Here is an 11,044-nt window from a genome sequence, read left to right on the forward strand (position 1 = left end):
ACCAACAAACAAACCAACAAACAATCGCACGCCGTCAGCCCCGGGCGGGCCTGATGCGGCGCCGGTTTCCACGGCGACGTGGCGTGGCGCATCACCAAAGAGTCGGAGGGAACTCACGCGTGAAGAGCGGAAGCTGACAAAGGATGTTGTTGACAAACACCTGGCCGGAAGCTTGGACCTTCACCACCTGCCGACGGACGCAAACGGCGGCATGAAAGCGGCTCGCCGTCACCGTGGCAACAAGCCAAGCCACCATTCGGCGGCGGCTTTACATACCACAGAGTTGCTGTTCAAGGCCAGCGTGACCGCCCTGAGACACGTCCTGGCGTCGGCGAGACCGCATTGGCGCAGATCCACCAAGAGCGCGAAGGACGAGTCGTTGCCCTGAGGAGAAGGTCACAAGGACGCGTCGGACGACGAGGCGCTCGCCAAAGCGCGCCTTCAACTACTGCCCGCTTACGGACACTGTTGCGCATTGGGCTAGCTTTCGCAGCATGCCCTCGACGATACTTTCAAGTCCACGTTCAAGCGACGTAAACATTAGTAGAGTAGAGGTTCAAGTGCACTTGAAAGCAGTCCACATTGAGGTAAACTTGAAAGTACACATTGACCTATACTTAAGAGTGCATATGTTTAAAGCACGCATTCAAGTACACTTGCAAGTATGCTAGACAGAGGGACCGACAGACCCGTGTGGTTTTTTTCAGGGCCGATACCGATAATCAGTAGTCGAGAAGAGCCGATATTCATTTGCAGTCAAAAAAAAAAATCTCTCTATATATATATATATATATCGGCAAGAAAATCCCCCCAAAAATGAACTCTTAACTCGGTCTTTAAGCGTATGTTTATCGAACAATTTTTCAGATTGGCATAATGTTGATTTTTTTTCTTTGAATTATTATGATTACTAACAATTTTTGACAATGTACCCCTTCTTATCAAATTGTAACAAAAAGTTCAGGGAGCAGCCCGGGTCGTCAAAAGTGACATGAAAAGTGAAACAATTGCTCCATCTGGTTTTCGAGAGTCAATCAAGTCCTCCGACATTTCGAAATGGATTTGTTATCGAAATGGATTTGTTATCGGCCGACGGGCCGACGCCGCCGTTCGTCCAAACGCCGAATATCGTCCCGGCCCATAAGCGCTCTATCCCTAAAGTACGCATTCATGTCATGTTGACGGTGCGCGGTGCCAATCAAGGAACCGCGAATTACACATTTGAGTCCAAAAAGATGCGCTTTCGAGTACACCTTCAACTTCGTACACTCGTGCAAGTCTCCTTTCTAGTGGACATTTGCGTACCTTGGCCAGGACGTAGGTGCAGTCGCCGTGGAAGGTGTAGCTTTTGTCGTCAAAGGTGCTGACGTGAGCGCCTCCCGCCAGCGAGCAGCTCCCGGGACAGCCGTCCTGCTCCGAGCACCTCCAGCGGCCGCTCTCGCACACGCTGAGTCAGCGCACAAACGCACGACGCTTGACTTGACGCTTGACTGACTTGGACCGACTGATCGACGGGCGCGCGGGCGCTACCATATTCTGCAGTCGTGCGAGAACGTGCGTCCGGCGGGGTACGCCTGCCGGTTGTGCAAACAAGGACACTGACGGACGGGCACGCAGCCCGAGTCGCCGACGTCGTCCAGCACCGTCCCTGAGGGAGACAACGTCGTCGTCGTCGTCATCGTCATCGTCATCATCATCATCATCATCATCATCATCATCATCATCATCGTCGTCGTCGTCGTCGTCGTCGTCGCCGCCGCCCTCGGAATACGTTCCGCAGCGCTGACGCGCGCGCACTTCAAGTAGGCACCCGAAAAACACTTGGGTTCAAAATAACACCGCTATCTAATCGGGTCAAGGTGAGCCATCTTTTTGCGTTGCCTTGCTGGGTCAAATTGCGGAGCGGTCCATTTCGGAGCCCAAATTGTGCTCTTTTGAACCCAACCGGTTTCCGAGCGCAGGCTCCAATGCACGCTCAAATGCACTTCGACCACAGATTCAAGCACACTTAAAATCCGGTAGAAATTCAAGTCAACATTCGAGTTGTCTTGAAAGCTGGCATTCACGTATGGAATGCCTTCGCGCGCACTTTAAAGCGTTCAAGTACACGTTGGACCACACATGCAGGTAGACGCGAGTAGGCGCGTTCTCCGATGCACGCACGGCACGCGTTCAACTTGGTGCAGCCTTGAGAGCAGCGCGCAAACATTCGGACACACACACACAGATTCAAGTACACAAAGTAGACATACATGCATGTCAATCTTCACGTTGAATCCAAACAATCAAGTATACGCGTTGCAGTGGACAATTAGGTGCGCTTTGGACGGCCCGCTCAAGCACACATGGAAGAGGACTTCAAGTCGACTTCCCGGCACAGGTTGCCGTGGGCGCGGACGTACCGGGGGGGCAGACGCATCCGTCGTGGCAGCGCGTGTCGCAGGTGCGGCTGGCCGCGGGGTTGCTGCAGCTGTCCGGACAGGAGGGGGCGCACTCCACAAACGTCATGCCGGACGGACACTCGCGCTCTGCGGAGGGGACGCAGCCGCTGGTGGTCACCATGGCGACCGGCAACCACCACCGACAAAAGCGCCGAGCGTCGGTGCCGGTCGCCGATGGCGACATCGCATCGGCGTTAAAGGCGGTCACGGCTCGGAGCCACTCACGGCAGAAGGTGGCGTTCCTCCACGTCCCCGGCACTCCTCCGGCGCCGACGCAGCGTCGCGAGAACTCGGACACGCTTTGACAGACGGCCGACAAAGCGCGCCGATCCTCGGCGGCGGGCGCGCGGCAGGCGTCGAGCGCGCACGCCCGGGCGTAGGCGGGCGCCTCCGCCAGATTCCGGCAGCCGGCGAAGGCCGCGCCCGACAGCAGCCGCGCGCACGACTCCTGGAAAGCACACCGGAAAGCGCTGCGTCAGACCAGTCTTTGCTTTTGCTCGATTTCAATTTGTTTGACGCTTCTTTTTGTCTGATGAGGCTTTCGTCTGAGCGACGGCCGGATGGCTCGACGGGACGCCGACGGGACGCCGACGGGACGCCGAAGGGACGCCGAAGGGACGCCGAAGGGACGCCCTGATCTACGAGCGCCCCTCAAGCGGCCTGCGACTCTTCCCAAAGGCGTTGGGAGAAAGGAAGGAGAGAGGCAAAAGTGGGGCTCAAGAGGAGGACTGAGACATCCACTTTGGAGGGGGGGGGGGCGCTTGTGTGTCAGTTGCATTCATTACGCCGTCTAACGTGGGCCCGCTAAACTATAAACCAGTTGAACTTATGCTTGGAGCTGAACACGATTGTCAATTTACACAGAGCAACCTGGCTTACGGAGGAAGTCGACGCAAACATTTCTTTTTCAAGAATATGCTCTACGTTGAAACGAGGCATTCCGGGAACATATTCTTGGAAAAAAGATGTTTGGCTTGACGCAGCCGTTTTGAGCCTTATCTCGGGGGGGGGGGGGCATTTTGTCACTTGTGTCGACTGCAAATGACATCGCGGTTGCTCAGGGCTTAGGCAGGGACCAATCGCGGCTCAGCTCTTTTCTGAAGCTGAGCCGTGATTGGTCATTACCTGGGCAACTGGGATGTCATTTGCAGTTGACAGAATGTGACAAAATGGACATGGACAAAAATGGGTGGGTTTGACTACTTAGCTCATATCCCGCAAATAGAATATGAATCAGAATGCCATCTTTTGACTAGTGGGCCCGCATGGATCATATTCTTGACCCCCCCCCCCCCCCCCCCCCCCCCCCCCCCAAAAAAAGAAAAAAAAGTTTCAATGCATTCATGGCAAGGTCCAATAAAAAGCGTGATTCTCCTTTAGGGGACAGCCAGACTTTTATCCCTGACTGGAACGAATTTGACTGTAGATTTGATAGGGTGGACGACAGCGCTGAATGTGATGCCAAATGGCCCCCCAAAAATCTCCCGGCAGACACGTGACAGACATTTTCAGCAGGGACGATGTGCCCTCGGGTCTTTGCGAGCTCAGCTCATCCTCAACTGACACACAAAAGCTCTTTCAGGCCTCCGCCCATGAACGCACAGGACCCAAATTGAGGAAATTCTCCATCATCCGGCGTCAAGACACCGAAAAGGATTGCATTGAGCTCCACAAAAGGGCGGAGGACGAAGCGGGTCGGAGCGCCGCTGCATCCGTCGCCTCCAAGATCAATGATGCGCCAAAGTATGGACCTTCTTTTTTTAGGCCGGTTACGATAGTTGACAGAATAAAAGTCTGGTAACCGATTCATCGACGATTATTTCCATCTAGGAATCCTGACTAAAATCACGTCCTTTTTGCTCTCTTTTGCTCGCTGACAACAAGAAAGAGAGAATTTCGGGCAGAAGCGTTTGACAGGACTTTGTCCTCGAGCATTTGTCGAAGTCGTCCGTGCGACGCATCGGTCGGGGGAGCTACTCCGAAGGCAACTTTGAAGCAGAAGAAGAAGACGAGCGCTGACCTTGTGGCGGCAGTCTTGACCGAGGGCGGGCTCGTCCGGCTCTTCGGCTCGCTCGCACGTCTCCTCCGGTCCGCTGACTCTGTGCCGGTCGGCGTAGTCGGCCACGGAAAGTCGCACTCCTGCGCGCCCGGCGGATCCCGCGTCAGCGAGCCGCCAACTTGCCTTTTTGTGTGCGTCACTCACCGTTTTTCACAAACTCGTCGTTAATTCCGTCAAAGTTTCCACAAAGGCCGCAAAGCAAGCCTTTGTATTTGCTGTCGATCTCAATCTGAAACACAGGCGACGACGCGGTCAGTCGTTTGCCCTTCGGGACGTCGACGACGCGGTCAGTCGTTTGCCCTTCGGGACGTCGACGACGCGGTCAGTCGTTTGCCCTTCGGGACGTCGACGACGCGGTCAGTCGTTTGCCCTTCGGGACGTCGACGACGCGGTCAGTCGTTTGAGAGGGACGTCGTCGCATCCTTTGGGCGCCATTTGCCTCCTTGATTCCAATTTTAGCATCACTCAGCCCTCGCTTCCTTAAATTGCCTCATGAAAATGTCGGAAGTCATTTGGGGCTACTTTTCACGCTTACGTCATAACTCGATCATTGATTTTTTTCGTATACTATATCATTCATTGCGAGTCAATGAATTGTGGAAAGAACATTTCCAAAAGGAGCTCGCTTTCTTATTTTATGACTAAAAAACATTTGAGCTCCGTTACAAAGAGTAGACTTGGAAGTTGGGCTGCGCTCCAAATATTGCGACCTCCATACGTAGCGATATTACTACAAACGATAGCGTATGGGTATTCCAGTCGTGAGTACGGATAGTCCTCCCTGAGGCGAGGGCGCGTCAGCGACTCACGCGAGAAGGAAGCACCCGAAGGAGGCAACTCGGCCCACTCGGCTTCTTGTGTTTATTTCTGTGGCTTGTTTTCGACCGGCGACGGATTTGGGAGCAAAGCTTGGCTTTCGTTTGATGAAAAAACAGTTCAAATCAAATCAAATCCAACAGTCGAACTACGGCTGATTTTGTTGTCAACGTCGCTCGGTTAGACTGCACCGAAGCGCACAATGTATTGTTCACCCGATGTTTCAATCTGGAAGCAAACTTTCTTCAAGTTCAAATGTAATCGTACTTTGTTGAGTAGGTGGATGTGTTCAACAGAAAGAAAGGAGCGGGAAGGCCATACTGTGCATTACTTGGAAGTACATATTCCAAATGCATTTGAAGTTGACTTTGAACTTCAACGTTACAGTACATATTGTAGTTGACTTTCAATTGTATGATCAAATCCACGCTAATGCGAGTGCGTGCGTGCGTGCGTGCGTGCGTGTACGTACGCTCAGGGCGTCGTGGAGGTTCCACGCCAGTTGGATTCCAAGTTTGGACTTGACCAGGACGCCGGACCAACTCCTCTTGATCATCGTTCCCGGCTCGGCGGCAGGAAGTGACACGCTGCGCGCACACAGACAAGCCCTTGAGTGAATGTCACACGCACGCCGCTGTGACGTACGTTCCGCGGCTCCAACGCGTGTTCTTCCAGACACAACGGCCGGACCCTTCCGGCTCTCTCAGGCCTCCGGCACAACCAAGGGGTTCTCCGACACGGTCGTCTTAGGCCTCGCTTATACGTGGCTTACCGCTCCGCTACGACTGCACGGTCCGACTGGAATACGGCAAACCGACCGACCGCCCAACCAACCAATCAATCAATCAATCAAGCAAAACGTGAACGCGTAGCCCCTTTAACACTGAAAGCAAACGCGCCAAACACACCTGGGACACCCAAAAGTTGGGTCACGACATAACAGCTTCAACTTTACACGACGGTTCCGACTCGGTTACGCCCTTATTAAAACTCCAAAGACTCGGTTGATACCAGGTATGGGTATCGGGCGGATACCGGACTTATTTTAAGCTAGCGGAGGCTGCCGATACCAGCCGCCAATACTTAAGGCAAAAACATGGCTCCTCCTCGCCAGCGGTTGGCGCTATACCGCGGCAGCTTAACTGACCGGCGAATCGTTTCCGGAGACGTCGTGTGAAACCAAAAGTTATACGGCAAAAGTACTAGCGCTATTAGTACTCGGTATCGGTGAGCGCTCAAAGACTTCATGTCATGTGTCATGTCATCTTCCAAAGCGCTTATCCTATACAGGGTCGCGGGGAGTCGCCGGAGCCTATCCCAGCCGTCAACGGGCGAAGGCAGACTACACCCCGAACTGGTCGCCAGCCAGTCGCAGGGCACACATAGACACTGTCACTGAGCGGGAATCGATCCCACGCTGCCCGCACTAACTCAGGTGTGTGTACCACTACACTATCAGCGGACATTCAAAGACTTCAGACTTGTACAAAAGTGCTATTGAACGGCCCGACGTACAGCTCTGTTGCGGCTCTGATGCGGTTGCGTTGCGCTCGTTATATCTCCGCGACGCCGCCATTCCGATGCGGCGGTTCGTGTAGCGCTGTTGTCAAACGTATGGCCGGTAACAACTCGGTTACGATTGTGTGGCACCTTCGTCACAGCGCTTTCGTATGGGCGGTAACGGCTCCGTTCCGGTTCCATGACGTCTCGGCGACGTCGCAGGCTGGAATATTTCATGCGGCCATCGCCAAAGGACAAAAAAAAAAGTGTCGTCCGCTCACCTTTTCCCGTTGACTCGCACGGCGCCGTCCGGGCGCAGCTCCAGCACGTCGCCCTCCAGCCTCACCAGCACGGCCTGGATGGCGCCGTCGCCGTCGGCCTCCCGCCGTCGCACCTGCACGTTGAAGCTCTCGAAGGAGCGCCGGCAGTCGGCCGCCAGTCGGTGGTTGCACGACGACGGCAGGCGGAAGAAGGCGCCGTCGGCCGTGCGCCAGTGGGAGCGCCCCCAGGTGGAGCACACCCCGGTGGCGGCGGTGGCGGAGGCGGCGGACTCCGAAGCGTTCGCTAGGTGGAGGAAACACAAGCAGGGCAAATAAAGGGGCAAAGCCTGGACTCGCCACCGGTTGACCGCGGCACACGTTTGGACAGGCGCCGGTCCGTCTCATCGCCGAGCCCATCCGGCTCCTACGTAGGGCTGCTCGATTAGCAAAGAATCGGGATTCTTTTCGTCATAAGTGAAATCACGATGACTGGAACCGTCATTTATTTTGGAGTACAAAACAACAACATGTTCAAACGTCAAAAATATCAAGACAAATCAATTCATTTCAAACACTATAGTTACGGAAGGACCAAACAAAATGTATAAAACGAGTTTGAAAATGATCTGAAAAAAAGATGCAAATGTATCAATTCAAGTAGGATTTCCTCCATAAGCAAAAATTGCATTGGATACAAATGCATATGAATAATTGTTGTTGTTTTTTTGTCACGGTGGTCCTTGTCATTGAATTTGGATGGCTTGGGCAGCCCGAGCCCTTCGTACGATCGCATCGATCGCACGATCGCATCGGTCGCACGATCGCATCGGTCGCACGATCGCATCGGTCGCACGATCGATCGGTCGCACCTGCGTTGGCGTGGCCGCCGGCGAGCGGCGCGAGGAGCAGCAACCAAAAGGCGGTCCCGGCCCCCATGTTGCCGTGAGCGCTCGTCCGGCAGTGTGAGGGCTCCGCTGCGCAACGGGGCCGCCTTTATGCGGCCGCCGGCCTCGCACCTCCCACGGGGGACCGACGACGCTCCGCTTGGGCGTGTGCATCTATCTGCCTGCCTGCGCGCGCCTTGAGTCAACAGGAGCGGCCATTTGCAATTCATCAATTCTGCCCCGTGTTTGTCTTCCTCCGATGACACCAAATAACTGGCCGCCTTTCCGTCCTGCGCTGTGATTGTCTGGCGACGCATCCGCGCCGTCTCCATATTGCTCAGCAGTTAACCCCTCCGACGCCATTGACGCGTCAAAGCTCCCTTCGAAGCACTTAACAGGCCACCGTGACAGGCCTGCGGGCGAAGCCCTCGCCCGCCTACGCGCGCCTTGCGAGCGACTGACGACCGAGCCGCAGCGTGTCATCCGGCGGCCCATCCGTCCGTTCTTGGCGTTTGGCGAGCCAGCCCACGTCATCGTGGCGACTGTTTCCCCAGGGAGGAGCAAGACGACGGCAACGCTGAAGATCAAAGTGTCTGCCTCCATTCAATGCGGCTGACTCAGTCCAGGATGGCCATCCTGCTCGAGCAAACCCTTTGGACAACAAATCTTCACACACACACACACACACACACGCACGCACAAAATATAGAGAGCGGGAAAAAAATGGATATTCTAAAGAGAAGAAATATCAAATGTAAATCAATCAATCACATTTTATTTATATAGCACTTTTCATACATAACAATGCAACTCAAAGTGCTGTAAAACATCCAAAGCAAAACATTAAAAAATATATATAATAAAAAAAAAAAATCAATCAATAAAAAAAAATCCGTTCATGCCCTCCCTCCCAACAAACCCAAGACAGATATCCATTAGTACATCAGCAATCATTCACACACACCTACACAAAGTGCACAACCTGATAAAATGTGTTCAAAAGACATGACAAGGCACAGAGGAACCATATGAGGAAAGGGTACCCAAGGGCAGCTCTCCGCGCCCAGGGGTATGACAGCCCACGGCCACCACCATAGAGACCCCAGCCCGGATTAGACAGGCGGACCCCACACAAAGCGTAGAGGCCGCCGGCCACCCAGACCCAAGGAGTCCCTGCCATGACAGCCCCCGCGGGAAGGGCAGCCACCCCTCCCTCAAAGCGGAGCACCCCCCCCCACCCCCCCATGAGGAAACACTGGAGCTAAAAGCTGACAACGGCAGAGAGCAACAAAACTAAAAGACAGAACAGTAGTATCGTCTAAGAACTAGAATCAGTAAGATAAGATAAAAAAATAATAATCTTCAATCTAAAGAAAAGATACATTATTTAAAAGTTGTTGAAAGCCAAACTAAAAAGGTGTGTCTTGAGCTTCCTCTTCAAAATATCAACAGTCTCTGCAGACCTGAGGTCCTCTGGCAGGCTATTCCAAAGGTGAGGACCAAAATGGCTGAATGCAGCCTCGCCATGCATTTTGGTCCTCACCCTTGGAATAAATAAAAGGCCGGCGCCAGAGGACCTCAGCATCCGCGAGGGTTGGTATGATAAAAGCAAATCAGATAAATAAGATGGCCCAAGACCATTAACACATTTATAAACTAATACAAGTACCTTAAAATCCATCCTGAAACACACGGGGAGCCAATGCAGCAATTTCAAAACTGGCGTAATGTGCTCCCGCCCTCTGGTTCTCGTCAGCACCCGAGCGGCTGAATTCTGCAGTAGTTGCGATGGGGAAATGCTCTTTTTCGGGAGGCCAGAGAGCAGGGCATTACAGTAAATATATATACAGTTGCCCTTCCACCACTGAAAAAAACAAATCTCCAAAAGTCAGACTTTTTATCGGAAAGGTTGAAAAGGGAATTGTTGCGCAAAGCTGATTATTGGAAAAGTGCGCACATTTTCTTATTCACCAGAAGAAAAGTTGAAAATACGTTTCAATTGCCAACTCATTTCTGCATTCAGAATCAATCAATCGATTTGGGTGCTTTTGCTGTTACACTGTCAACGCTTGAAAATGTCAAATTTGGGTTTTGGTGCCTGTAAGCTTTGTCATCAAAATGACTTTTTCCCACTTTCAGTTTCGCGTTTTCTAAAAAAAAAAAAAAAAAAAAAAAAAAAAAAAAGCTACAGATTTTTCAATGTGGGCTTTTGGTCAGTTGTAAGCAATCAAACGAAATATTTCAAAGAGTGAAGTGAATGCACCCATTATTTAGGCTTCACAACACACTTGACTCGTTCTTTCAATTATTATTGTTTTTCATCGTCAATTTTTGGATTTGGGGTTTTTGTTAGCACTCATCAAAATGATGACCAATTGAATCATGCAATATTTCCAGAATCCGGCCTCACTTTTACAATTCAACTGCTGCCATCAAAATACACTTTTGTTTACGATTGGTTTTTTTCAATTGAGAGTTTTTGTTCGCTTGAAGATATCACTTGAAGATGACGCATGTAAAATATTTCACTCTGGTTGTTGAAGCCATCAAATATTTTGGCCTTTGCATTTCACACTGAGCAAGTGAAATAAACAAAGCTTCCAATTTTCCAGTGACCTTTCCATGATTTTTCCATTTGCCGTTGATTTTGCCTTTTGAACTGAACGACGCAAAGACAGCAACTTTTCTACCCGGGACTCCTCCACCGAGATGCTCCCCTCGATGGCGATAGCGAAACAACTGCGCAAGGGATCGATTGGACGCCAGCGCGTGGGAAAAGTCAAGGAAATCCAGTCGAGGTGCCATTTGCATCCCGTCAGGTTCACACCAAGTGAGACATCAGTAAACAACGAGGCACACGATGAGGACACTCAGCACAATATTGTCATTTGACTCGCGAGGAGAGCACAGGCGACTGTACAATTACAATTGGGATCGGCCCCTGGGTCTCCTCTCTTTTTATTTTCTTAGGAGTCCCTGATTACAAAGGTGTTCCAGCTCTAATGGCGAGCGGGGGGGGGGGGGGGGGGGCAAAGCAGCTGGAACATTCTGAGCGGCTTTTGTCTTTGTGTGTGTGTGTGAGAG

General features: G+C 52.2%; 1 protein-coding gene across 1 annotated transcript in view; it reads right to left on the minus strand.

The window, feature by feature from the left end:
• Positions 1 to 10,132, minus strand: part of LOC147149476 (mucin-5B-like) — a 40,263-nt gene extending 30,131 nt beyond the window's left edge. The window contains exons 1-11 of the mRNA XM_086025452.1: positions 7,946 to 10,132; positions 7,098 to 7,380; positions 5,789 to 5,903; positions 4,645 to 4,729; positions 4,462 to 4,580; positions 2,667 to 2,889; positions 2,403 to 2,528; positions 1,531 to 1,648; positions 1,306 to 1,447; positions 277 to 384; positions 118 to 187 (exon numbers count right to left, since the gene is read on the minus strand). Coding sequence (XP_085881578.1) covers positions 118 to 187; positions 277 to 384; positions 1,306 to 1,447; positions 1,531 to 1,648; positions 2,403 to 2,528; positions 2,667 to 2,889; positions 4,462 to 4,580; positions 4,645 to 4,729; positions 5,789 to 5,903; positions 7,098 to 7,380; positions 7,946 to 8,012 — 1,456 coding nt within the window. The 5' untranslated portion in view covers positions 8,013 to 10,132. The remainder of the gene's footprint in view (positions 1 to 117; positions 188 to 276; positions 385 to 1,305; positions 1,448 to 1,530; positions 1,649 to 2,402; positions 2,529 to 2,666; positions 2,890 to 4,461; positions 4,581 to 4,644; positions 4,730 to 5,788; positions 5,904 to 7,097; positions 7,381 to 7,945) is intronic.
• Between the last annotated feature and the right edge of the window lie 912 nt (positions 10,133 to 11,044).

This window comes from Filicampus tigris, chromosome 3 (assembly GCF_054856515.1).
Source record: "Filicampus tigris isolate MCC_2025a chromosome 3, RoL_Ftig_1.0, whole genome shotgun sequence".
NCBI lineage: Eukaryota > Metazoa > Chordata > Actinopteri > Syngnathiformes > Syngnathidae > Filicampus > Filicampus tigris.